This window comes from Equus asinus, chromosome 19 (genome assembly GCF_041296235.1).
Source record: "Equus asinus isolate D_3611 breed Donkey chromosome 19, EquAss-T2T_v2, whole genome shotgun sequence".
Classification (NCBI taxonomy): Eukaryota; Metazoa; Chordata; class Mammalia; order Perissodactyla; family Equidae; genus Equus; species Equus asinus.
The window spans coordinates 22,745,007-22,772,149 of NC_091808.1; the positions used below are offsets into that span (position 1 = coordinate 22,745,007).

A 27,143-nucleotide genomic window follows, 5' to 3' on the forward strand; every position below is an offset into this window, starting at 1 on the left:
TTCTTAACATTTAATGTTTTATTCTTTTTAAAGGCATTTTCAGAATTTCACACATGATTTTTCACCTCCACATAAGCAAGCCATAAAGCAACATGTGACGAGATCAGTGATGGAAGAGCCGAAGATTTGTATGAGCGAGGATTATTCCCAGCTCGTCGCAAGCCTCGATCACAACTTTGTCGGCGGCAGACCCAGAAGGAGCAGCAATGTACGCCACACCACTCTGAGGGGAGAGCAGATAAGGACTTCAAAACACAATTTTATGTTAAAACACGAAATTCAAAACCCCCTCTAAAAAGCATAAGCTAACAATGATTCACACTGATTCACTCAAGTATTGACTTCCAAAATACGATTTTATGTTAACACGTGAAATTCAAAATCCCTCTCTAAAAAGCATAAGCTAACAATGATTCACACTGATTCACTCAGTCAAAAAGACAAAATAACAGGATTTGGGTCATCTATACATCAAATGGAAAAGTCAAAATAATTCCCTAAATATTACGGACATATCACACCGCCATAGCTTGGATTGTAACTCACAGAACCTAAAAATCAGAAGCAGGATTTCTGAAGTAGTTTCTGCATCATGACCAATTCTACGCACCTGCACACCAATTCGCACTTACCCTTTTAGCTCGGTCTACGTTATCCCGGAAAGGAAAGAAGGCATCGGAGCTGACAGAAACTCCACTAAGTTGGTCAACCCATTCCTTCTTCTCTGCCTCGGTTAACAATTCAGGGACTTCCTCAAACAGTGCCTTCCACTTTGCCAAATCTTCATCCTGAGTCACGGGGAGAGGGGAGAGGAAGGTTTCTGCCACCATCTTGCCTGATGGAATCAGAATGCCGGAAAGCACTGGGCACTTTTCCTAGAATCTCTTAATTATGAATAAGGACTCTTATTTACATTCAATCTCATATATAGAATCTCTTTTTTGATGCTTTTAACATTAATGAAGAAAAATGAGTCTAAGTGCAGCAAATAAAGACTTATCATTTACTTTCTAAATAAGCTTATTTCAAACGTATTTTGTTTTTAATCTCTGCCTAAGTTAAATCTACTACTTTATTTCCCTCTATCACAGCAAGCAACAAAACAGACGATGGACATTCTAGAACTGTGTTTATACAATTAGCCTCAAGCATACAGTCAAGTCTCACAGACAAATCAAAATATGATTCATAACCATATTTCAAGAAGGTCCTTCCATTTTGGGTGATTTTTGGGCTTAAACAACATACTTTTATTCTTGTTTACACATAAACCCTTCCAGGACAATTAGCAGGGTTTTGCTGGATAATATCAAACAGAAAATAGAAGATTAAAGTAAAAATGCAAAGCTGTTTCGAGGACTTCACCGTGACAAGGCACAGTCTGCAGCCTCCCTTTCAACACTTCCTACGTCACGGATCCCCGTCTCTGAACGGACAACTCAGCGTGGCCGACTCGCCCCTTCAAAAATGCCCCGACATTCTGATTACTGGGCCTCTCTCGTTTTCCATCCAGTACTTGTTAAGCACTCACTATGTCCAGAAACTTGGCTAAATTCTATTCTTCTGACAGGCTGCCTGAGGCGTGTGATTTTAATGCTCCCATCATACCCCTTCTTCAAAACAGAAGATGTCAAAGAACATGAAATGTAACAAAAATATAGTGAGTTGTTAATGGAGCTTGTAGCAAATGCGAGGGGAGAAGGAAGACACTGGTCACCTGCCATCAGGTGGTTTGTATTTAACGCTGAATACGCACCTACAGCAGAGCAAGCACAACGCTCGGCTCTGTCACCGACACCTTGAGACAAGTGAAAAACGGTCCCTGCCATCAAAAGCTTATAATCAACAGGCGAAGTGCAAACATATAAAACTAAACCAACGGTTATAATTTAAAAAGATAGAGAAGGAGGTTTATGGAGACAGAAAGGGATGAAGAACCATGAAGGAAATTAAACGAGACAGAAGACAACAGGGAATTGGTAAGAAGTTTAGACTAGCAATTTTAGACAATATAGAATTTCAAAAAAAAAAATACCTTTTTCTCTCTGTAGTGACCAAGGTGAAGTGTGTTACACGGAAAAGGGTGAATGCATTAATACCCTCCAGCCAGACCCAGCGACAGGCCTTACCTCGCCAATGGTTCCAGTAACATACTGATCGATGGCATTGGAGATTTCTGCTCTCTTCACTCCAGCTTTAAACTTCATTGAAAGCACCCGGGGATGGTGTCTGAGCCACCAAGAGTTTGCCTTGTCCCCTGCGAGGCGTGTGCAGTGTATCCGAGACTGCTGTCCTGCTCCAATGCCAATAACCTGAGGAACGTGGACGTTAAAATGAACACCTCTTCCAGAAACACATTGTTCTCAAAGGATCTTCTGTACATATTCCCCAAAATCTACCTATTAATTTTGTGCAAGAAAATATCGGCCAAAATAAGAGAAATGTAAATAATTCTTAAGTCATTAAGAGGTGAAGGTAGGAGGTTTATGACTACTATTTATACGTTTTACCTCTTAAGTGACATCTGAAGTATGATTATTAATATTCTGGAAGTTTCTAGAACTCCTGGATATCAGCAGTGAAGTATGATCTTACTGGAACTTATTAGACCCTGAGCCCAAGAAGACCAGTAACCACAGTCTCCAAGGTTTCTGTCATTAGAGACTAGCAATCTTTTAACAGTTGGTGATCACTACAATTCGGAATTTGAAAGGGTCTTCCAGGTCACATGTTAATTAATATCTACTCACCTCTCCCACTTTTGGGCCAAATATTTTAATAAATGTGGAGAGAAGAGCTCAAGACACTGTGGGAAGAAAGGGCTCCCAGTGCTGCTGAAGCGACGGCAAAACCAGGTTCATCCCAGTGTCAGGAGAAGCCTGAGTGAGGAGCTCGCTCAGTCCTGCATTCTATGGCTTGTGCACCAGGAAAGAAGTTCAACATCAGACAGTACAAATGGTTCAATATTGGGGCCGGCCTGGTGGCCTAGCGGTTAAGTGTGCATGCTCTGCTTTGGTGGCCCGGAGTTTGCAGGTTTGGATCCTGGGTGTAGACCTACACAAAGCTCATCAAGCTACGCTCTGGGAGCATCTCACATATTAAAAAAATAGAGGAAGACTGGCAACGAACGTCAGCTTGGGGTCAATCTTCCTCACACACCAAAAAAAAAAAAAGTTCACTATCTTGATTGCAGTAGTCATCACACAACTATATGATTTGTGAAGACTGGTCAAACTCTACACTTAAAAAAGGGTGAATTTTACTGTATATAAACTATGCCTCAGTAAACCTGACTTTAAAAGATCACGTTAACTCCTAGTATACGGATCGTTGGTAAAATAACCTAAGAAACAGATGTGAAAATACCATCTACGATCTGCAAAAATAGGGGCTGGTGGATGGCACTGGCATTCTCTCCTCCCTCTCCACTGGAAATGCTCCCGACAGTGGGGAGGGGAGGAAGACACCAGTTTGTAGCAGTTGTCAGTCTCACTAATCCAGAATGTGCAACTCCTTCTGGACAAGAAGCAAGGACTGACCATAACACTTAGTCGCAAAGACACCTCATAATCAGGAGCTTTACCATCCGCCGAGCGACTGAGCAAACACTGACAAACCCAGGGGAGCAAAGTTTGGCAAATTTTCCATTTCAGCTGGTGTGGGACCTGAGGCAGCTGGATTTTTGAACACCATTTGGTAAAACAGCTGCCCGTCAGGGGAGTGGCAGCTCGTTACCTGCCCGTTCTTGGCGTAGCACACGGAGTTAGACTGGGCATACTTGACTGCGATGGTGGCTACGACGAGGTCTCTGAGCGCAGACTCCGGCAACTGCAAACACATAGCACGGTAAATCACGTCAGGCTTCTTAAACTTCCTTCAACTTCAAGCATCTTACACGTCACTTATTGTAACAGACTTATAATGCAGTTCTCTCGCCCAAATGACAGTGAAATTAACCGTTCATGCCAAGGACTATCATGTTTTACTGAAAAGATCAACATTTAACATATTGGTCGTGAAACTCAGCACAACGCCTAATGTGTCATCGACTCAAACTGATGCCCTTTTGCAGCAACTTTGGCTTAGGCCTGTTCACAAATCACACAAGACAGGAAATACCATATCCACTCCAAAAGTGACAAATAATATTTTCTCTACCACAGTACCAACAAATATCTGGAGGCGTGATGACATTTATGTTGAGAAAAAACACAGAATAATTTTCACAGACATTGCAAACAACTGTGATGCCCACACACAGGCCAGCCTGTTGAGGGAAAATCAAATTAGAATCATTTTCTGCTTTGTCTAGAATATTCTAAGTAGAAACCATTCAAAAATGCATTGTGAACTATCAGTCTAAATAGAATAAAACAACAAATATTATAGCCCAAAATATCACCATCTTTAATGTAAAGAGAAAATACAAATGACAAAGAAGGACAATGACCTATGTTGGTGTGCTACATGGACCAGGGTATAAGCGGCAGCTAAGTGATAAATGAGCTAACTACTGATAAATCAGACTTCATCAAAATTAAAACTTCTGCTCTGCAAAAAAGCCGGTATTAAGAGGATAACAAGCTACAGACTGGGAGAAAATATTTGCAAACAACATATCCAGCAAACAACTAGCACCTAAAATATATAAAGACCTCTCAGAATTCCTTAACAAAAAAAATCTAATTAGCAAATGGGCAAAAGACACGAAAAAGTATTTCACCCAAAAAGGATACACAGAGGGCAAAAAGCTCACAAAAAATGCCCATCATTAGCCATAGCAAATGCAAACTAAAATCATGAGATATTGCTACACACCCATCTTAAAAAATATAAGTGACACCACTGAACGCTGGTGGGGATGCAGAGAAGCTGGACCACTCAAACAGCGCTGGTGTAAAATGTAAAATGGCACAGCATCTCTGGAAAATAGTCGGCAGTTTCTCAAATAACTAAACAGACAGCTATGATACCATGCAGCACCCAGCAATGACACACCCGGGCATTTATAGCAGAGCAATAAAAACTTACATTCACATAAAACCTGTTCATGAACGCACAATCAGTGCAAATTCCAGAAAGGGGAACAGATTAGCGGCTGCCCCAGGTTAAGCAGGGGGTGGGGGCGGGAGGGATGTGTGTGTGATTGTCAAAGGGCGACATGAGGGCGCCTGTGGTGATGGAAAACTTGTCTCGACTGTATTAATGTCAATGTCACAGTTGTGATGTGGTAATACAGCTTTGCAAGACGTTACCATTAGGGGAAAGGGGTAAAGGTACATGGGAACTCTCAATACTGCACGTGAATCTACAATTATTTTCATCTCAAAATTAAAAGCTTAATTAAAAAAATACTGTTAGAATCTCTTCAGAATTTACTATTCTGGTGCTATTGACATAATATATTCTTTCTTGACTCCATCTGTGTTTGAGTCATCAACTATACATTTTATTCCTTCGGTTCTAAGATTAACAACGAAAGCCAGCTTTCCCAGAGCTCTACCTTTAAATATAACCCTGGAATTCTGCGTCAGGATCAAGGAATATGAGACACGTCAACAGGGGTGGGGTGGGCTGGGAGTGAGGGAATCCAGTCTTACAAACATGGAATAAAAAATTAAAATAAATTAAAGCATTATTCAAAAAAAGGGAGAAGAGCAAAAAATTCAAACATGTTTAGTAACGCTTAACTCACACTTCTGCTTTCTCAAGACTGAAACCGTTCAGACCTAATAGTTAAATGTGATGATTATGAGGCTGGAATGTTAACAAAAATCTGCTTTAAAAGAAGGGAGGGGAATACAGAGGATAAAACCATCATTCTCATCCTTAAGTTTCCAAATTTCTATTAAAAATACATATGAAACAAGGAGAGAAGAATTTAGAGAAAAGACTAATTAAGATCATACCTTCGATCCTTGTGAAAAACATCCAAGCTAGCAGAGCCAGAGGCACAAAACTTATCAGATATCACTGAGTTATTCAGCAGTCCGACAGCCACGACGCAACAAGGACAACTCACAGAGGGAAGAGTCTCGGTGGCTCGGCACAGCTGTCAACCTGGGACCACGGAGTCTGGGCCAGCACGCTTTCAGCGTTGTTAACAATACATTAAGCAACCAGGTTAACAAAAGCAAAAAAAGGCCTTCTTCTACTGTGAGATGCTTAAAGTAACGCTGCTGCAAACACTGTTGCCACGCAGAATTCCCTGCACCTCACGGCCTTGACCGCAGGAGCGGCTTCCACAGAGCCGGAAGACACTGTACATCTAACGCCCACGTGGTCCTTTCCTTCAGGACACCACGAACCTTCACAGACAAAAGTGGAGGAACATCCACTAAATCAAAGATCACGTCTTCATCACGTCATGCTTATTAACAGAACCATCCAGATAAAGCTTTTAAAGCTTATTTTCAGCAAGTCCACCTAAAGCCTCAGGAGTGGACCGGGGAAGAACAGCTCCTCTCTTCACTTCTGCTAAATGAACGACTTGCTAAGAGACTAATCCTCTTCTAGGAACAGACAGAAAAGCTGAATACAGAGCCAATAAAAGAGCAAGTACTGAGAGGCAAAGATCCCAGAGATAAAGGGAGCAGGAAGAAATGAGTGAGACCATCTATGCTTTCCCCCAGGGCATCTTCCAACTTGCAAGGCCAATAAACGAAGAGGTAAGGGAGCTAAGCACAGCTTTTGGAGGTCTCACAGGACTCAGGGGCCAAAAGGGAGCTGGAGCGCACCAGGGACGAGTGGAACCAGGGGACACTTGGTGCCTCCAGCAGAACAAGGTGAACCACAAACAGAACGGTCCTCACAAAGACCGAGGCCCCGACTCCAATCAGCTCAATTCCTGCCAGGATGGAGAGGACCCGCCTCTGCCTGATCTGCCAGCCAGAAGCGCAGGTCAACTCTCTACAGGGAAGACACACCATCCAGACCTCAGAACACCTCCACAGTTTCTACATATCCAGTGCCCAGCATTCAGTCAAGAAGAGCAGGCATGCTAGCAGACAAAATCGGAAAAGAACGGAGTTCCACATCTGAAGTACTGGAAAAGTACAGCCAACGTTAGATCCCTGCAAAAACATCCTTCAAAACCGAAGGCCCAATTGAGGATTTCAGAAAACAAATACCAGCCCATCCATTTCCTTGTCATGTAACCTTGGGCAAACTTCTTATCTGTCCCCTATGTCACAATTTTGTGATCTTCACAATAGAAATGATAGTAGTCATCCCCTCATATAGAGTGCTGTGCATATTAAATGATACAACACATGTAAATATAAAAAAAAAATCACCATTATTATACTAGGAATTTGTCCATCCTGAAAGATGACAACCAGCCTAAGAGCAGATACTTGACTACAGAAAAAAAAAGATCACATCACTGAAAATGGGAGCCACCTGGACACCCACCATGCACATCCACACATCGAGTACCACATGGCCTTTCAGATGAACACGTGGATCTATATTTATTGACAGAGAAACACACTTGGAGGATAGTACATGGAAAAAAGGCAAGTTACAGAATCATAAAAGATATGATCTCATTTATGTATAATTGAAGATAAATATCTCTATTACGTACATATGCACAGGAGCTTCTAATATGGTGTTTTATCCATTTTTTAAGCTCTGAAACTTACTTGACAATCAAAGATAGAGCTAGCAATTTGCACATCAGCCAGTTTTAAATAGAGGTCTTAAATACATAAGCTTATAAATATTGAAAACACAGCTACTGAATTACTAGCATTCAGTTCAGATATTTTCCAACTTACATCTTTATTCTTGGTAACAACATTGCTAAATAACGACTTGTCGATGACACTATTATTTCTCTGCTGGCTTAAACGAAGACCAAAGAGGGTTCGAACTTCATTTTCATCTGGATTGTAAGACTGGTCCATCTAAAACACAAATTCAAAGAGTTAAAAGTAATGCATCGACATCCCTCAAGAAGTCTCATTTATTTTATGTACAAAACGCCTTTTTCCTAATTTGAGCCCATGAGAGATCATGCCAATGTGGGCAGAAGAGAAGGGCAAGGCACCAACGTTTTGCCCCCCAAAATTTTACAGGTTTTACAACCCTGTAGGGTTTTACAATTTATACCAAACATAATAAAACCAATGATTCCAGCAACAGCATTTTTGCTTACGCTAACTGGGGGCACTGTCTGTATAGCCCTTTTGAAAGACCAGCAGACAAAACAGATTTGCTACAAGAACAGGCAGGGGCACAAAAGTTAAATTTAAATTTTCCTTTCTTCCTAAAAATCTATTACAAAATACCCAGCTAACACTTGAATTAGAAAGTTAAAGGGAAGGAAATAGCATTTGCAGTATGAGTCTTTGTTACTCGAAAAGGAAGATTTGTCATTTATTGCTACCTTCCTCTCCTCCCAAATTTTGAAGTGAAAAGATATTAAGACCTGGGAATAATCTGCCCAGGATCACTCTCTCCCTAGGTATTTTTCTAAACTTGGAAGTATTTCTTTATTTATCCTTTGTCTTTGTTTTTTTTGAGGAAGATTAGCCCTGAGCTAAGATCTGCTGCCAATCCTCTTTTTGCTGAGGAAAACTGGCCCTGAGCTAACATCCATGCCCACCTTCCTCTACTTTATATGTGGGACGCCTACCACAGCATGGCTTGCAAGTGGTACCACATCTACACCTGGGATCTGAACCAGCAAACCCTGGGCCGCTGAAGCAGAAGGCGCGCACTTAACCGCTGCGCCACCGGGCTGGCCCTTCATTTGTCCCTAGGATGATCTTTGACCTAGAAAGCACTCATATCTACAACTTATAAGCAAGCCCTCATATAAATTCTGCTAACTCGCATTTTCTTGAATTCTAAAATGCTTTTTCCTTTGCATTATAAAATTTCTAAAATTGGAACATGCCCTCCTATTAACTATGTCACAAGACACTTCTCCTCGGCCAGGCAGAGGAACAGCTGTTTCGTGGATGTAATTATGTGTCCACGTACAAACTCAGCCAAACTCTCAAAAAAATAAAAGATCGAGGAAGCCCAATATTCTTTTTACACCCTCAAATATGATGCTGTCAGGTGCTCAAGAGGTCATGATGATGGGCTCAGGGCTGGGAAAACATTCTCCATGATGCTACGTGTAACTGCTAATAAGCTGTAAGTACTTAACACTTTTAACAATAAGAACAAAAAAACACTTAAGAAATTCAACAATATAGTTTGAGCTCACTGAATGGTTAACCTTGCTATCAAGTGGCCTAAAAAGAAAAAAAACTATGTGTATTTAATGTGTTATTTTTCCTTCTTTGGAAATCTGATGTGAAATCTACGGTGAACCATGCAATTACTGGTCTCTTACAAGAAAGGAGATGTACTCACTAACTTCCATCATATAGAGTTGGGATTCCAAAGATTTTCTGACATCAACACCTTCTGAAAAATGGCATTATGAATTTTTACTTTCAGTTCAAATAACTCTTTGCTTTATCCATGTATAATCTGAGACTACGGACTAGTTTCTCTAACACATAAGAGCTTCTAAAAATCAGTAAGGAAAAATCTCAACCATCAATTAGAAAAACAGGCAAAGAAGTTGGGCAGACAGTTCATAAAAGGAAACAGCCTTAGATATGAAAAGATGTTCACTTCACACAATGAAAAATCAAAACCACAATGACACGTCATTTTCATCTATTTTATTACCAAGATGAAAAGTTGAAGAACACGATGTGGGCCAAGGTTTTGGGAAGCAGGCCCCCCTGACCATGGCCATCGAGACACAGAACGCGCTGTACGACCTCCAAGAGGAGCGGCACTATCGCAACCACCGGCACCAGGGCCTGCGCCCCAGTCCTGACCCCCTCCAGGACTGCGGCCTGGGTTGTTCATTGCAGGGTGCGTCTAGTACTGAAGACTGGGGACTGGCTAGACAAGACACACACACACACGGGACACATTTGCAAGATGGTGAAGCACTGTGCCTTTCTGGCGGTGGGGGAAAAAAGATGAAGAAATGCAAATACCAACAGTGGTTAAATATGTATAGGCTCAGGAAAGACAAGCAAGAAATTTAAACTACCACTTACTTTTCAAAAAGGTAACGGGGGGGCTTTGGGGAGAAAAAGGACAAAAATAAAATGTGGCAGAGGGGAAGGATGGGGAGACTTTGCATCGAATAACATTTAAGACCTTTTGAATAGCAAAGCAGGTAAATATATTATTTTTAAAAATTTAGGGGCTGGCCTGGTGGCGCAGTGGTTAAGTGCGCACATTCGGCTTTGGCAGCCTGGCATTCGCCGGTTCGGGTCCCGGGTGCAGACATGGCACCGATTGGCAAGCCATGCTGTGGTAGGCGTCCCACACATAAAGTAGAGAAAGATGGGCACGATGTCAGCTCAGGGCCAGTCTTCCTCAGCAAAAAGAGGAGGATTGGCAGCAGTTAGCTCAGGGCTAATCTTCCTCAACAAACAAAAATTTAAAAAGTTAAAATTAAGGGTAAGGATGCTATCCTCATACTAAATCCACAAATTAATAGTAAGGAAAATCGCAAAATTAAGGATAAAGAAACCGTAGGATAAATTAGAAGGTTGTCAGCACAAAGGGAAAATTAAATATGGAGAAAAAGAAACACAAAATAAGAGAGCAAATCGTGTTTCAAACACGAATTGCACCCACCTGAAGAACACAGTAGTTCCCATTTTTCTTTTTGGAAAGTATTTTCAAAGCTTCGTCTTCATATCCCGGGGCAACAATACCATCAGACACCTGTAAACATATTAAGCATTAATTTCTATTTAAAAAAAGCAGACAGAGCCTCAAATAATCTCAGACGATCATCTGTCTTTAAATAAGGCAACAGCGCGTCCTGCGTTCCGCCTCCAACAGACGACACTAACACTACTTGGAAAAGACGAGCCCGTGTGAGGACACAGCTTTCCACAGCTGACCTCATCTCATGTGCTGTCCTTTCCAAGTTTCTGGTTGGTTGTTTCAGTTTTAACTAAGACTATGTGAACGATTCACTCTAATACAAGTACTTTAGAAAGAAAACAGATTTCATGCTGCTCTGTTCACGGGCATTTTGCACTAGAAAGAGCCTGTTCCAGCCGGCTCTGCCAGGGCCTGGCTCAGTGGCCTTAGGCAAGGCAAAGCCCTCACAGCAAGATGGGGCATCAGACTGAATCAGAGCTCTAACGATACAGGAGCCCCAGCTCACAGCCAAAGCCGGTGCCCTAACCCACAGGCAGCACGTCAGCGGCACCGCAGTTGGGGACGGCAGCGAACGGGCAGAATGGCTGAGAAACCAAACACTGTCAAGCCCTTTAGCCCTCATTTCTACGTGTTTCCCCTCCAAGTAATCTGAGCTACCTTCTCTTTCCTTTCTGTCTGTCCCCCCATCCCAAAGCCACCCCCATCTTTCTGGAATGCTTGTTTGGTATTCAACTGATGGGGGTTTTTCAGACTAGTTGACAATTTCTCCCATTATACAGATCTACGAAAGTTTACAGGAAGGTTCATTATCACGCCAGCCAAGATGGCATCCTCTGCTCTTCAGATACAACAACTTTGCCATTAAGATATTTAAAAGAACTAAATATATAAATTAAAACTTTTTCATGATAGTCAAATACTCATGTGAAATATTAATTCACTAAATTTCAAAATTACAATTCAAAGATTCATGTTCTACATAAAATATGAACGTTCTGAGTGATAAACTTGACCCATTTACAGATGGCACACATATAAACGTGACAGACTCTGGTTTCATCGAGCGCTCTGCGCAAACAGCGCCATCCTCAGGCACGCGTGCATCAAGGCACACGGATGTCCACTGACCTCTCTGGAGATGATTTTGGCAGTAGGAACATCACAAACATCAGATAACGCCACAAAGTCACCAAATGAAGACATCCTATCCGCCCCTGGAAATAAAAATTAAAGTGAGGCATTTATCACAAAATATCCTGGCACAGAAAAAGAAAATGTTTTAAAAACCCCAAGGTGATCACATAAAATCCACTTCTCTAAACCTAACTTTGTTTACATTAGATTTAAATAATAGACTAGTACGTCATCTAACTGAACAAATCGTGAGAAAGCATTCTTTCATTTTATCTTCTAGACCAGAACTTGGCAAACTTTCTGCGAAGGGCCTGATAGCAAATATTTTTTAAGCTTTGCGGCCACACGGTCTCTCTTTCAACAACTCAAGTCGGCGGCTGTAGTTTGAAACCAGCCATTGACAACACAACCAGCGAGGGGCCCTCTTCCAACCAGACTGCATTTACAGGAACAGGTGGCAGGCTGCTTTAGTCCACGAGCCACAGTCTGCTGACCCCTGATGTAGAAGAAAAAGTGTATCAAGTTTCTCAGCAGCCTTCCACAAGCATTTCAGTAACATTCACAGGTTATTAAACCCATGAATTAGATATTTCTGAAATATACCAAATAGAACTCTAACCAAATTCCGTGTAGTTAAAAGAACCATACAATTTTACTCATATGTTAAGCAATACAAATGCATTCAACAGCCTAAATCTGAAGTCACACACACCGAATCCTAGTGGCGCCTCCATTTACTACATTAATACACTAACATACATTTCTATAAACAAATGTATTCCAAGGTCCACAGTCATTCTGAAATATTAATAAAAAACAATTTGAAATCCTCTAATAAAACAAAGGCTATTACTATTTTATCCTATTTAGAATAAAACATTGCTTTTTCTCTCAAAGAAAACAAAACCCCTCCTGTTCTTCTGACCTCTGGCTCTCGCATACGCGGTGGCCACGGGCGTGAGGGTTTCATACAGATCGTAGACCATGCAGACTTTGGCCTCATCTTCACTAAGCGGGATTCCAACAGCAGCGCCTGGTATAGAAAACCATAAAACACACCAAAAATTGCAAGTTGCTTCTTGTCAACTTCTAAATCAAGAGGACATTTCTCTTAACATCTAGTCTATGCAGCATAATTTCTAGTGTCTGCACCAAATTAAACAAAACTCTGTTTGGCCAGATAATTATACAACAAAACTCCAGCTGCAGGAGAGGGTGAGAGGGAAGCCTCTCTCTGGCCTCTGGGCCGGCCAGCACCAGGCAGGCGCGTGAAGCCACTTCCTCACCGACTCTCTCTCCATCCTGTCTGATACCTCGCACCATTTATTTCCTCCCTGCTCGAATGGCTTTAATATCGAATAAATGACAGAGAATTAACCATGTGCTGGATGGTCAGCAGATGTGGTGACATAAGTAAGTTGTGGAGTTGGCTTCAACACAGAAGCAAAAAGCTTCTCTCATAATCGCTACAAAAAAGTTACAAAGTATCCTAAGAACAACTTCTTTATGTTTTCTCATTTCCATTTTCAACCACGTGGAAAAACATTTAGTCATATTGCATGAAGCCATTTCACTTTTTTATTTTCTACATGTTTCCACTACAACAAAATCTATCTCCTGATCTTCCTATCTCATAATAATGTTCCACGATTATACATATGCAAATAATGTTTTATTTTATTTTCAGATTTTATCATGTTACTATATTGATACTGTTCACAGATTTGACAAAAGCGTTTGAGAAATATTCAAAGAATGTCTATCTTCACAGTAGAACAAGCCAATTCTTCTTAAAATTAAAAAGAAGTAGGTTTCAAAACGGTTCCAGAGGGTTCCAGAGTGCAGCGCATTACCTGCAGGGCTGACGTGTTTGAAGGAGGCAGCAGCTGGGATGCCTAAAGCTCCTCTGAGTTCCTTCACCAGCTGCCAAGCGTTCAGAGCATCACACAAGTTTATAAATCCCGGGGCTCCATTGAGAACTACACATAAAAATATACACACACCACCAAGCAGGGCAGTAACGTCAGATACACATACGTTTCCGAAAAAAATAAAACCATATATCAAGATGGCAAAAATATGTTTAAGTGAAGTATAATTCAGAGGCAAACTTATACACAAACATATATGAACTGGATGAGAAAAGTGAACAGACGCACTAGACTCTGAGCCCGTCTCACAAAACACGATACGAACATGCGTGCGCACACACACACACGCGCTAATGGAGGACCAAACCCAGCCCATCTAGAAATAAAACAGCAGAGGATTCAGGAATGGGAGAAAGAATGACATGGTGAGTCATCACCAGGGATCCACTTCCATGCAGAAGCAAGAGTAAACAATTATGCTAATTACAGAGACAGTATAAAATTTAAGTTATAAATCTTGTCATAATATTATTATTATTATTATTATTAGTATTAGAAATAATATTACAAACTAAAGCAAGAGCTGTGGGGGGGAGGAAAGAAGGGACAAAACGTGTTGGAGTTTTCCTCTTTTACACCAGACTCGGTAGGCCCTGCCTAGAGTTGAAATGCAATCGAAAAGAAGGCTACAACTTCAGAGGTTTTCACTGCCTATTTTCTTCCCAATGGCAGGAGTTTTTAGGAGTTAATATCTCTCAAGATTAAACATTTATAAGAAGTTTACACATATAAAAAAAATAGTGGGCCATTAATTAAAAACAAATTTATACTGCATTTCCCTTGTGTTATGTTGGATAGTAGACACTTTTAAAAGTAGAACTGGGCCAAACACTCACTGAGCTCCTATGCTACACCGTTAGGGCCTGTTCAGGCACTCGGGATTGGGGAGTAAAAAGTCCCTCCCACCCACCCCCAAAACATCCCTGGCCTCACAGGGCTTAGGCGAAAGGCAGAGAAACAAAACAGGCAATACATAGCAAAAAAGAGAAAATATCAGGTATTTGTACACATGGCTGAAACCATGTCCACACAAAAACTTGTACTTGAATGTTTTTTAGCAGTTTTATTCATAACTGACAAAAGCTGTCCCTCCATTTTTGATGTCTGTCAACAGGCGAGTGGAGAAACCAACCGTGGGACGCCCACGCACAACAGAACCTGATTCAGCAGAGAGAAGTGAGCTCTGAAGCCAGGCCTGGAGGACCGTAAATGCAACCCGCTAAGGGAGAGAAGCCTGTGTGAAAGGGCACATGCATCCCACTCCAACGTAAGGACGTTCTGGAAACAGCAAAGCTAGGGAGCCGGGAACCAGAGCAGTGGGTGCAGGGCTTAGGGGTGGGGTGGAGGGCATGTGGTGGTGAAACTACTCTGCGGGACGCCGTCAGGGTGGATACACGACATCACGCCCGTGTCAAGACCTGTAGAATACACGACACAGAGTGAACCCTGATGTAAACTATGGGCTCTGGTTGCTAACAATGACTCCATGTCGGTTCATCACCTGCATTAACGCACCATACTAATGCAAGGGGTTAACAGGGGAACCTGGGGGGTAGGGGTGGAGGGAGGGAATGTCTGAGAACTCTATTGAGAAATTTTTCTGTAAATCTAAAATTGCTCTAAAAAAATAATCTATTAAAAAAAGGTACTTATAAAAAATAGTTCCTGGGGCTGGTCCCGTCACCTAGTGGTTAAGTTTGGCATGCTCCACTTTGGTGGCCCGGATTCAGTTCCTGGACACGGACCTACACCACTCTGTGGCAGCCATGCTGTGACAGCAACCCACATACAAAATAGAGGAAGACTGACACAGATGTTAGCTGAAGGTGAATCTTCCTTAGGAAAAAAAAAAGTTCCTTACACGAAATATGAATGAAAAAGCTTTTGAAAATGAAGAGAATGGGCATTTTCAGGGGCTATCCTGGTGGCATAGTGGTTAAGTTCACATGCTGCGCTTTGGTGGCTCAGGGTTCACAGGTTCGGATCCCAGGTGCAGACATAAGCACCACTCATTAAGCCATGCTGTGGCAGCATCCCACATACAAAAGAGAGGAAGATTGGCACAGACGTCACCTAAGCAACAATCTTCCTCAGGGGGGGAAAAAAATAATGGGCACTGAAAGCACATGGCAGTACTTTTTGCCTCAGAATCTAAATGGGGAACATTAACCATAAAGAGGAAATATCTGAGATAAAATGCAGATAAATCTGATTTAACAAAGTCTAAAAGTAAAAATTTGTGCAAAATTCTAATTATTCATTCAATAAAAATTTAGGGAACATTCCAGGCGATATTCTAAGCACTGGGGGTACAGCAAGGAACAAAGACTGAAGATGATTAAAATGCAAACTGTTGCAGTGAAACAGAGTTGGGTGACAAAGTGTGAAGGGCAGCTACTCTGGTCTGGGTGGCCTGGGAAGGCTTCTCCGAGAAGGTGACATTTAAGGTGAGATCTGAATGACAAGAAACCAGAGGGAAGATTCAGGGTGAAAGGAAGAAGGGGTGCCAAGGTGCCAGAGAGAAGCAGCTCAGCCTGTTGTGTGAACAGGAGGACGGCACCGGGGAGGAGCAGGCGAGGGGAGGCTGTCCAGAGCCAGACAGCAGGGTCTGCTGGGCAGCGCATGGTGTCCAGGCAGGCAGGCAGGCCGGCAGGCCAACGAATGGTTTTAAGTAGGTGTAACATCACATGCTTTCTACATCTAAAAGTTGACTCTGCTGCGAAGGACAGCAAGGACAGAGAGAGCAGAGAGATCCTGAGGTCACAGCAGGCCGGGAGACTGCGGGGCGGGGCGGTGTCAGGAGAGACGCAAGACATGTTTGAGGGAGAGGAGTAACAGAACTTGATCCCTGGATGTGAAGGCTCAGGAAGAGAATATTTCAACATCTCCTCCAACCTGTGACATGCTGCCAGCTCCTCCTCTCCCCCTGCTGGTGGCAGGAGAAGAGGCAGGCAGATGGGAAGGAGCGCCCCCTGCTGGTGATGCAAAAAGAGGCAGGCAGATGGGAAGAAATGCTTCTTGCTGGTGACAGGAGAAGAGGCAGGCAGGCAGACGGGAAGAAGCACCCGCACGCTCCCTCCATCAAATGAACAGGCCTGTGTGCCCTGTGCCTGCCATTTCAGTACATGCAGGAAGTGCCCTTGCCTCACCCAACACCAGCCCTCCTTCCAATGCTCAGGCCTTCACGCCCTCCAGACCCACAACTCTCTCTCTGCCCTGTGCATCAAGTGTGAGGAGCAGCAGCTGCTCTACCAGCCCACCTTAAGAACAAAGCAGAACCAAAAATTCAAAAACCCTCTTGTTACTCTACAAACCCAGGGAAGTCCTGATTTCTCTGTTCAAAGAACTATCTTTATCATTGTCATCTTCCTATGTCGGCCCACTTCAACTGGGCTTCCAGATTCCTAATTCCAAGGAAACTGCTTCTTGTCACATTCCCAGATCATACAGTCACTTCTCCATTCTCAGCAGCATTTGAACCGGTTGAAGCTCAAGTTTCCAAACCTGGTTTTCCTCCCCTGGTTCCTCCACTGCTACCCCAAGGCTTGGTCTTGCCCTTCTATGAAATCCAGGCCATCCCATCCCATCCTACATCTTCAAAATCATCTACGTGACAAAGACATTCCAGTCTGTATCCCCAACTTGACCTCTCCCCAGGACCCCAGCTGTCTCAATATGTTTTGCTCACAAGTCCCCTTGGCATCTCAAACTTCAGGTGGCTATAGAGGTATTATATAATTTACTTTATCTCCTAATTGTGAACCTCATCAGATACGATATAAGAAAGACACACACACCGAGACACAGCGACACATGCCACAGAACATTCGGCCTTTACCTGTGACAGGGAGCTTGGGCTTCAGTGTGTACAGCTGGGCAGGAGTCTGATGAGGGTTCATCCCATACCTCAAGGGCAGCTGAGATATTCCTTTACCATACTGTTTCCGGAAATAATCGGAAATTGCTTCATCATATTGTGCCGTATGAGTGAAAGCCTATAAAAAATACAAGTTTTGTGACACACCAGCAGCATTTCTCAAAGTGGGGACAAGACAGTTTTAGGTATGACATAGCCAACTACACTCCCCCCCTGCAGAGGAAAGACACCAACTAATACTAAACAGCACAATGAATGATTCCCTTTCCAATTCTCTTTCAAGCTTTTTAACAGAACACCTCTTTAATATTTGGTCTGTTCATTTATAACAAAAGGAAAACAGCACCAAGCAGAATCTTGGGATCTACTCAGCTAAACATTGGTCCCCACCTTCAAGGCTAACTGGCGTCTAGTCTCCAGGGAGGTGTCTTGACTGTCGGAGGTCTGCATCTCTGCAGACACGGCAGCGTAGTCCCCCGGTTCACACACGACTGTCACTCGGGCGTGGTTCTTGGCTGCTGCTCTCAGTAGGGTGACTCCACCTTCAGGAACAAAAGATGATCTGCATTTTCAGATCCGTTTCTCAAATACAGTCACTGTACACATATGTCTACTTTAATTCCTGACTTACAAAACAACTCAAATGAATCTCTACACAAAGAAATAGCTTAGAAAACAAAGACGAATCACTGTCATCCCAGAACACAATCCAGGAACAGTAACTATTTTCTATTCCCTCAACATGAATTTCAGAATGAAATCTTATTTAAAATTGGAACAATCCTCTCGTCAGTCAGTGTTCCAAAATGGTCCTTCTGACTTACCAATGTCAATTTGCTCAACAGCCTCTTCAACAGTGACATCTGGAGAACCAACTGTCTTCACAAAGGGGTACAGGTTACAAACGACAACTCTAAAAGAAGAATTTAGCTGTTATTAAAAATTCAACGTACGTGGCTTACAGCTATGTAAGAAAACGTGACCAGAACACCTAAAGATGGAACATGCCAGCTGTCGGCCTGCCACTTTAGAATTGTGAAAAGTCAGGTTGAGGAGTGAGGACCCCGAGTGTCACAGAGCAAATGTAAACAGAAGGGGCTGGAGTCAGCAGGGCACCCATGACATTAGTTCCTGCTGCAATGCTGCTGCTTGGGTAACCCTAACTACCCATTATACTATCAAGACATCAAACACCTTTCAAAAATTTTAACAGGGGCTGGCCCTGTGGCCGAGTGGTTAAGTTCGCGCGCTCAGCTGCAGGCGGCCCAGTGTTTCGTTGGTTCGAATCCTGGGCGCGGACATGGCACTGCTCATCAAACCACGCTGAGGCGGCGTCCCACATGCCACAACTAGAAGGACTCACAACGAAGAATATACAACTATGTACCGGGGAGCTTTGGGGAGAAAAAGGAAAAAAATAAAATCTTTAAAAAAAAAAAAAATTTTAACAGAAATGTAAAATACGAGGCTACAGATAACATCCCCATTTTGGAATGAGATCCCAATGATCTAGGACATTCGATTTTAGATTCTATTTCCAATGGATTGTGTACAAGGATGAAAAACAATGGATCATTCTAAGGGTGAAAGATTTATTTGTAAGTTCTGTCTTCAGAGAGGTCATATCCAACAACGGTAACAAGAAAGTCAAAAGAACAATGTGAAATATGGAAATAACCTAAAATTAACCATTAGTTAAATAGAGTTCTACTCCTAGGACCTCAACGTGAGGGGCTCTGTGGGGAGGTTCCCCAGTGAAATAAACAAAACCGGTAAAAACTAATAAAACAAGAAACACAGAAGAGGGGGGAAACACTTCCCACCGTCTAGTACCCTGACACCAAAGCCACACAAAATGTCACAGGAAAACCACAGACCAATCTCTTACAAATACTGACACAAAAATCCTCAACAAAATACTAGCAGACTGAATCCAGCAACACATAAAAAGAGGCGCACAGCTGAGCCAAGCATGGTTTACCCCAGGAATATAAGGTGGGTCTAACATCTAAACATCAGTTAATGGAACAGACCACTTAACAAAATGTGGGACAAAGCCCACCTGGTCACTTACATAGAGGCACAAAAGGCATCCGAGAAAACTGCTCACCCTTCCTGATGAACACACTCAGCAAGTTAGGAACAGAAGAATTGCTCAACACAATTTAAGAAAAAGCCACAGCTAGCATCATACTTACAGGTGAGGACCAAAAGCTTTCCCCTAAGACCAGGAACAAGGTTAGGGTGTCCACTGTCCCCCCTTCCATGTGACACTGTACCAGAGGCTCTAGCCAGGTCAATTGGCAAAGAAAATGAGAGAAAAGGCATCAGGGTGGGAAAGGAAGAAGTGAAGCTATCTCTATTAAGAGGTGACATGATTTTGTATGCAGAAAATCCTAAGGAATCCGTAAAAACACTATTACCACCAATAAATGAGTTCAGCAAGGCTGCAGGATATACGATCAACTGAATTTATACACAACAGCCAGGAACAACCCGAAAGTGAAATTAAGAAAACAACTCTTACAATAGCATCAAAAACAAAAAATAATTTAAAAATAAATTTAGCAGAAGTACAAGACTTGTGAACCAAGATACAAAATATTGTTGAACAAAATTAAAGAAAATCTAAATAAATGGAAAGACATCCCATGTCTATAGACTGGAAAACTTAATCTTGTCAAGATGGCAATATTCCCAAGTTGACCTACAGATTCAACACAATCCCTGTGAAGATTCCAACTCCCTTTCTTGCAGAAATGAGCAAGCTGATCCTAAAATGCATATGGAAATTCACGGGACTTGGAATACCCAAAGTAATCTTGAAAAAGAAGAACAGAGTTGAAGGACTCATACTTCTCAACTGCAAAATGTACCACAGAGCTACAGTACTGACATAGTGCTGGCATAACAAAAATATAGATCAAGCGTGTCAAGACCAGTTAATGGGGAAAGAACAATCTTTTCAACAAATGATGTAACAACTGGATAGCCACGTACAAGAGAATAAAGGTGGACCCCTGCTTAACACTCATATATAAAAAGTAACTTTAAAGGGGGCCCGGCCCCACGCCACATGGTTAAAGTTCTATGCACTCTGCTTTGGCAGCCCAGGTTCACAGGTCTGGATCCTAGGCACGGACTTAATCTGCTCACCAGTCATGCTGTGGTGGTCACCCAAAAAACAGAGGAAGACTGGCACAGATGTTAGCTCAGGGCTATTCTTCCTCAGTGAAAAAAAAAAAAAAAAAAAAAACAAAGACCTAATTGTAACAGCTAAAACTAAAAAACTCCTAAAAGAAAACATAGGCATAATTCTACATTATCTTGGATTATCAAATGGCTTCTTAGATAACACACCAAAAGCATAAGCAACAAAAGAAAAAATAGATAAAGTGGACATCAAAATTTAAAACTTTTATGACAGTCAAAGGACACCTTGAAGAAAGTGAAAACAATCCACAGAATGGGATAAAAACGAACTCTTACAACTCAGTAACAAAAAGATAAATAACTCGACTAAAAAAGGGACAAAGAATCTGAACACACACTTCTCCAAAGGTATACAAATGGCCAAGCAGCACAAGAAAAGATGCTCAACATCAGAGGAAATGCTAATCATAATCAAAACGAGATACCCCATCACACCCACAAGAATGGCTAGAATCAAAAAAACATTTAACAAATGCTGGGGAGGATGTTTAGAAATTAGGACCCTCCTACACTGCTGCAGAGAATGTAAAATGAGCCACCACTTTGGAAAACAGGGTGGCAGCTCCTGAAAAGGTTAAACAGGGTTACCAGCAGACCCAGGAATTCCACGCCTACGTGTGCACCCAAGAGGAACGAAAACACACATCCACACAAATACCTGTACATGAATGGTCACAGCTGAATTACTTGTAACATCGAAAAAGTGGAAACAATCCAAATGTCAATTAACTGATGAACTCATAAATAAAATGAGGTAGATCCACACAATGGATTATTTTTCAGCAACAAAAAAACGAAGAACTGATATATGCCATAACATGGATGACCCCGAACACATGCTAAGAAGCTAGTCGCAAAGGACCACATAATGTAGGATTCCACTGATAGGAAAAGCTCAGTAGAGGTAAATCCAGACACAGAAAACGGACTGGCAGTTGCCCAGGGGTAGAGAGTGTTGGGGGAAATAAAGAACGAATGCTAACGGGTATGAGGTTTTTTTTTGAGGAGGTTGATAAATACATCCTCACATGAACTGTGGTGATGGCTGCACAACTCTGAATGCACTAAAAACCAGTGAATTATAGATTTTAAATTGAGGAATTGTATGGTACATGAACTACATCTCAATAAAGCTGTTATGTATATTTAGAAGTGACAGTGAATATCGTTATGCAAATATCTAAGTTGCCTGTATGTACCAAAATTTAGACAACTTCCTAAAGAACCAAAGGTTGTTTTTAGTTTAAGTATGCACTGTGGTAATTCAAACCTGGCAAAAGCAAAATGCTTACACGTGTACAATGCCACACAAAAGGTACTCAATAAATGTTTACACAGTCATGCGTTGCTTAATGATAGGGACACGGTCTGAGAAGTGAGTCGTTAGGTGATGTCATCGTGGGACCACCACAGTGCGCTTACGCAAACCTAGATGGCAGAGCCTGCCACACATCTAGGCTACATGGTACTCTATCTTATGGGACCACCGCCATGTATTTTGTCCATGATTGACCAGAACGTCGTGACGCAGCACCTGACCGTAATGAGCCATCAGAAAACTAAACCTAATGCTAATGTTAACCTTAAAAAAGAGGCACCAGCTTTGGCGTACTCTTTATCTTTGATCCTTGATGGATTAAAAATTCAACTTCAAATTTTTACCTGATAAGATTGAAATCAAGTCTGGCCATGTCAGCATTATCTTCTGGGATATTACGAGCCAAGATTCCTAATTTAACAAAGTTAAAGTATTAGGTTCAAAAAACAAGTCAGAATAAGGTACTTCTTTCCAAAATGGTCCCACCAATCAAGTTAGAGCCTCCAGCATTGCCTAATTAAGAATACCAAACACACAGTTAAAAATTAAGATTAGCGGGTATATTTGAAAATCTTGTGCGTCAGTTCCCGATTCCCCTTTCCTGAGCAACAAGATATAAAAGGACTTTTCACGTCACTATCGTCGATCTAGTGCTCCCTGTGTTCCCATAGTAAGAGGCTTGTCTGATGGCTCTCAGCCTCATAATCTTTCATTCTGCCGAAGTTTACTGTAACTGCTAAGTTAGCAACATACCTGTTTCTCACCATTTTTGATATGCTAGTCAGTGTCTTAGAAATGAACAAAAGTAAAGCACTTTGAAAAAGAACTCTCTTCTGAGTCAGTTACATTGTGATGCTTTATTCCAAATTTGAATCATACAAAAGTCTTTACACACATAAAATCGAAATATTTTCATTAACTCCAGCAGGAAACAGCACTCTAAATTCGTTATCGGGTCAGGACTAACAGCCAGCAGAGGAAAACAACCTGAATCTATCATGTAACAAAGCCAACTGGATTTTAAACAGGTTCCAAGGTATTATGAACTGCAGCAGTGAATGTGATAAAAGCAATATAACCTCACAGATAATTCTTTTTGAGCTTATGACCTATCTTTTCCCTCACTTATTCTACAAAGGAATCAACTAAAATATTCCTGAAAACCACTGAAGGTACCAATACTTACCAGCATGGACCGCAGGATGCAAGGTTTTCACACGTCCCCCTAACATTTGGGGAAATCCCGTCAGCTCAGAGACATCTCTGAAAATAGAGAAACAGAACGTTGCTGAACTGTCATTCCACGTTTTACACTATTCCAAAGCATCTTCCAACATCAAGTCTACCGTTCTCATTTTGAGAGATTCATGAGCCATACTAATGAAATAGTATAAAGAAATAAATTCAACTGAGAAGTAATTTGGGAATATACGACAAAAAGTATTAACAAGAATTTAGCTTTGGGGCCAGCCTGGTGGTGAAGTGGTTAAGGTCACATGTTCCACTTCGGTGGCCTGGGTTTGCCGGTTGGGATCCCAGGTGTGGACATGGCACTGCTTGTCAAGCCATGCTGTGGCAGGCATCCCACATATAAAGTAGAGGAAGATGGGTATGGATGTTAGCTCAGGGCCAATCTTCCTCAAAAAAAAAAAAAAAAATCAAATGAGTGGGAAAATAAAAGATTGTTAGTAAAGTGGTGTTGGTATTGGAATAACTGGTTAACCCCACAAAAATAAATTCAGAATGAATCAAAGATTTAAGTATCAAAATTAAATATGTGAGGAATTCTTTCGAAGTATTAAACAAAAGATGGATATATCTGATTATGTAAATGTTAAAAACTTTTACATGGAAAAAATAATCGCAAAATATGACAATGGGTCAAACAAGACACAATAATGAAATACGGCTCCATATCGCCAAACTGCCATGAACCCTCTCTGGCAGAATTTACTAGCAAATTCTAATGGCACGGGAAAAAAGCTCACCATATGTTAAGTGAAAAAAGGCAAGAAGCAAACTGTCTTCCTAGGAGCTATGAAATAAAGTGTGTGCTTATAAAAACAGTGGAGGGCAACACACCAACATGTTACACAGAATCATAAGCCATCTTTACTACTTTTATCAAAGCTTCCCACATTTTTTAAATTCTCTACAATCAATAGATATTGCCTTTATAGTAAAAAATAATATTTTATTTTATTTTTTGTGTATGTGAGGAAGATTGGCCCTGAGCTAACATCTATTGACAACCTTCCTCTTTTTGCTTGAGGAAGATCGTCCGTAAGCTAATATGTGTACCAGGCTTCCTCTATTTTGTATATGGGACACCACCAAAGCATGGTGTGATGAGCCAGCCATGTGTAGGTCTATGCCTGGGATGTGAACCCGCAAACCCCAGGCCACTGACGCAGAAGGCCAATAACTTAACCGCTATGCCACCGGGTCGGCCCTTAATACACACTTTAACGCAGCAAATTCCACTGACAGGATAGAGAATTCTCTGGGCAGACCCTTGTATTAAGGAGGGCCATGTGCAAATGATTGGTGTCTGACCAAGGACACACATTAATTCCAACATAGATGGACAAACTGGTGACGTGGTTTCCAATTCAAAATTCTCTTTCCTGGAATTCAGGAAATAAAATCCAGATTCTCCAAATGAGGATAATCGCTAAAACAGAGAAGGCAGATCCATTCTTAGAATTAACAACCACTTGAGGTAATTAAAAAGCTTGCCACTCCTTTATATTTAAGAATTTGTACCTTAACAGCTGCCATTTTGGGAATAATTCTCACTATGCTCGCTGATTAAAATCTCATCAGTTTTCCTCAGACCTCAAGGTTAATGTCCTGGGATAAAACTGTGTGATTTGGGGCAAGTTACTTAACTTCTTTGTGCCTCAGTTTCCTTATTTATGAAATGGGGATAATATTACCTACACCAAAAAGGTGCTGTAAGGATTACACGAGTGAGTATACATATGAAAACGTGAACAGTCTCACACTCTAATAGGAAAGAAACACATTCACACTCCCAATTTTTAAAAAAGGTATCGCCATAACAGGGGTGAGTGGGGAGGGGTGCAGACCAAAAAAGACGAAGTGCTTGATAAGCATTTAAACTGGGTGATGGATGTGCAACATGACGCTTCATTACACTTTTCTCTCTACTTTAATTGTGTCTGAACTGTTCCCATTAATACAAAGTTTGGTGGGGGAAAAAAGAGGCTACAGAAGAGGACCTTACGTCATCTGAAGGGTCCAAAAGGATCCAACAGGGTCCAATGGAAAGAACACTGTCTAAACTTTGGATGCCCACCCGGCTGGGGTTGAGAAAGAGCCGCCCTGCTCTGCACGATTCTTACAAGGTTCCTACGAAAACCGCCTCAGGGAAAATATCAAGCATTTACTTAATAAATGGCCTAAGGCATTCTCGCCATCTGAACTTGTCAAATTTAGGGAAGCCGTGTACTGCCCACCTAAGGCACGATTACAAGAGGACAAAGGTAATAATCCAAATCTACATGGATCTAGAGGGCAGGCAGCGAAATTTTCCACATGACAACAAAAGCAGACAGATCTTTCACTCTTTTTTCTAAAGCATATTTCAGGGGCGGTATGTCCTTTCTCTCCACCCTCACCGCAGCTTATTACAGCTGTCCCAGGCCTGTTTCATTTTCTTGAGGTCAGGAATGGTGGCCTCATTTACCGTTTGCCCATTCCTTCTTCCCATCACTTAGCCAGGTAATGAACAGCTTATGGAAGAGGGGAAGAATGATAGATTTGTGGCTTCATATGGTTACCAGAGATGCTAAGGGAAGGCAGGGAGACCTGAATCTTAACGTCAACAGTTCTACTAAAGAGCCAGTCAAAACAGATCATGGGAATCATAACGTCAGTTTTTCTCGCATAAGTGGCCCGCCTAAATTAATGTGTGATAGGAAGTGGCTAACAAGGGGGGCTCTGAAACGACGATGCGGGGTTCCAATCCACGGCTCTCTCTTACTTAACTCTGCAAACCCGAGCAGAGTTGGTCAATCTCTCCGAGCCTCACCCTGCTCTTTTGCACCGTCGGTGACACTGCACCAACCGCACAGCACTGCTGGCAGGAGCGCTCACGTCTGCTCGGCGCCTGGAGTCCATGACGTTCCGGGTTAACGTGATCACACGGCGTGGTGATGGGACTTAGAAACCAAGCGGGGCCTTACCTGACCGCCAGACCTGCATCCCTGAGCGCGTTTGCAGTCCCTCCAGAAGCGATCAGGTTCAGACCAACCGCAGACAGGCTTCTGGCAAATTCCACAAGGCCTGTTTTGTCAGAGACGCTAAGTAAAGCTGAAACAGAAGACAATTTCCGTCATCACTGGCAGCACAAGAGATTCTGTCCCCCTGGGCCCTGCGCGCGGGGATCGAGCGGGCCCACCCCCCCCTCCAGGCTGGCCGGGGTCGGGGGTGGCCCTGGCGGGTCGCACGCGCGGGCGGGGCGCCCGCAGGCCCGCAGTGCAGCCAGGCCCGGCCGAGGGTCCCGCCCGCCACCGCCTCGCGGGCCGCGGGCGCGGGGCTCACCGAGCTGGCCGGGCGCCATGCTGCGGGCGGCGGGGTCCGCGGCGCGGGGACCGGGGCGGCGACGCCACGTGCGGGGACAGGCGCTGCGCCGGACGGAAGCGCGCGGCCGGCGGGCTCCGACCTGCCACGTGACCGGCCGCCCCGCCCCGCGCGCTGGAGGCCGCCCCCGAGCCCCGGGCGGAAGGGGCGGCGGGCTCTGCAGGGCCCTCCCCGGCCCGCGGCTTCCAGGGCCACAGGCTCCATCCCGCGTCCCGGGCCTGCCTTGTCCCCGCGCCCAAAAGCGCGGCCGCCCGGGGCCTGCGGCGCAAACGCCTGTTGCCCTTGGCAGCCTGTGCCCAGAGGCCGGAGTGTGGACGGAAATGTGGAAAGCCTTGACACAGAAAACACGAGAAACACG

General features: G+C 42.8%; 1 protein-coding gene across 1 annotated transcript; it reads right to left on the reverse strand.

Moving 5' to 3' along the window:
- On the reverse strand, nucleotides 1–26,916 carry ATIC (5-aminoimidazole-4-carboxamide ribonucleotide formyltransferase/IMP cyclohydrolase). The gene is made up of 16 exons (XM_070489780.1): nucleotides 26,747–26,916; nucleotides 26,389–26,515; nucleotides 23,364–23,440; nucleotides 22,522–22,588; nucleotides 18,471–18,559; nucleotides 18,037–18,188; nucleotides 17,608–17,764; nucleotides 13,692–13,817; nucleotides 12,764–12,871; nucleotides 11,833–11,918; nucleotides 10,669–10,758; nucleotides 7,782–7,910; nucleotides 3,736–3,828; nucleotides 2,130–2,312; nucleotides 633–788; nucleotides 1–223 (listed from the first exon to the last, which is right to left on the reverse strand). Exons 1-16 carry the CDS (start codon nucleotides 26,763–26,765, stop codon nucleotides 104–106), a joined length of 1,779 nt encoding a protein of 592 aa, XP_070345881.1. The 5' UTR covers nucleotides 26,766–26,916; the 3' UTR covers nucleotides 1–103.
- Nucleotides 26,917–27,143: the final 227 nt, after the last annotated feature.

Coding starts and splice junctions, on each gene's coding strand:
- ATIC (XM_070489780.1), bottom strand. Junction 12,872..13,691: donor CAAACACGTCAGCCCTGCAG/GTAATGCGCTGC, acceptor TTTCTATACCAG/GCGCTGCTGTTGGAATCCCG. Junction 11,919..12,763: donor CGCGTATGCGAGAGCCAGAG/GTCAGAAGAACA, acceptor TTTTATTTCCAG/GGGCGGATAGGATGTCTTCA.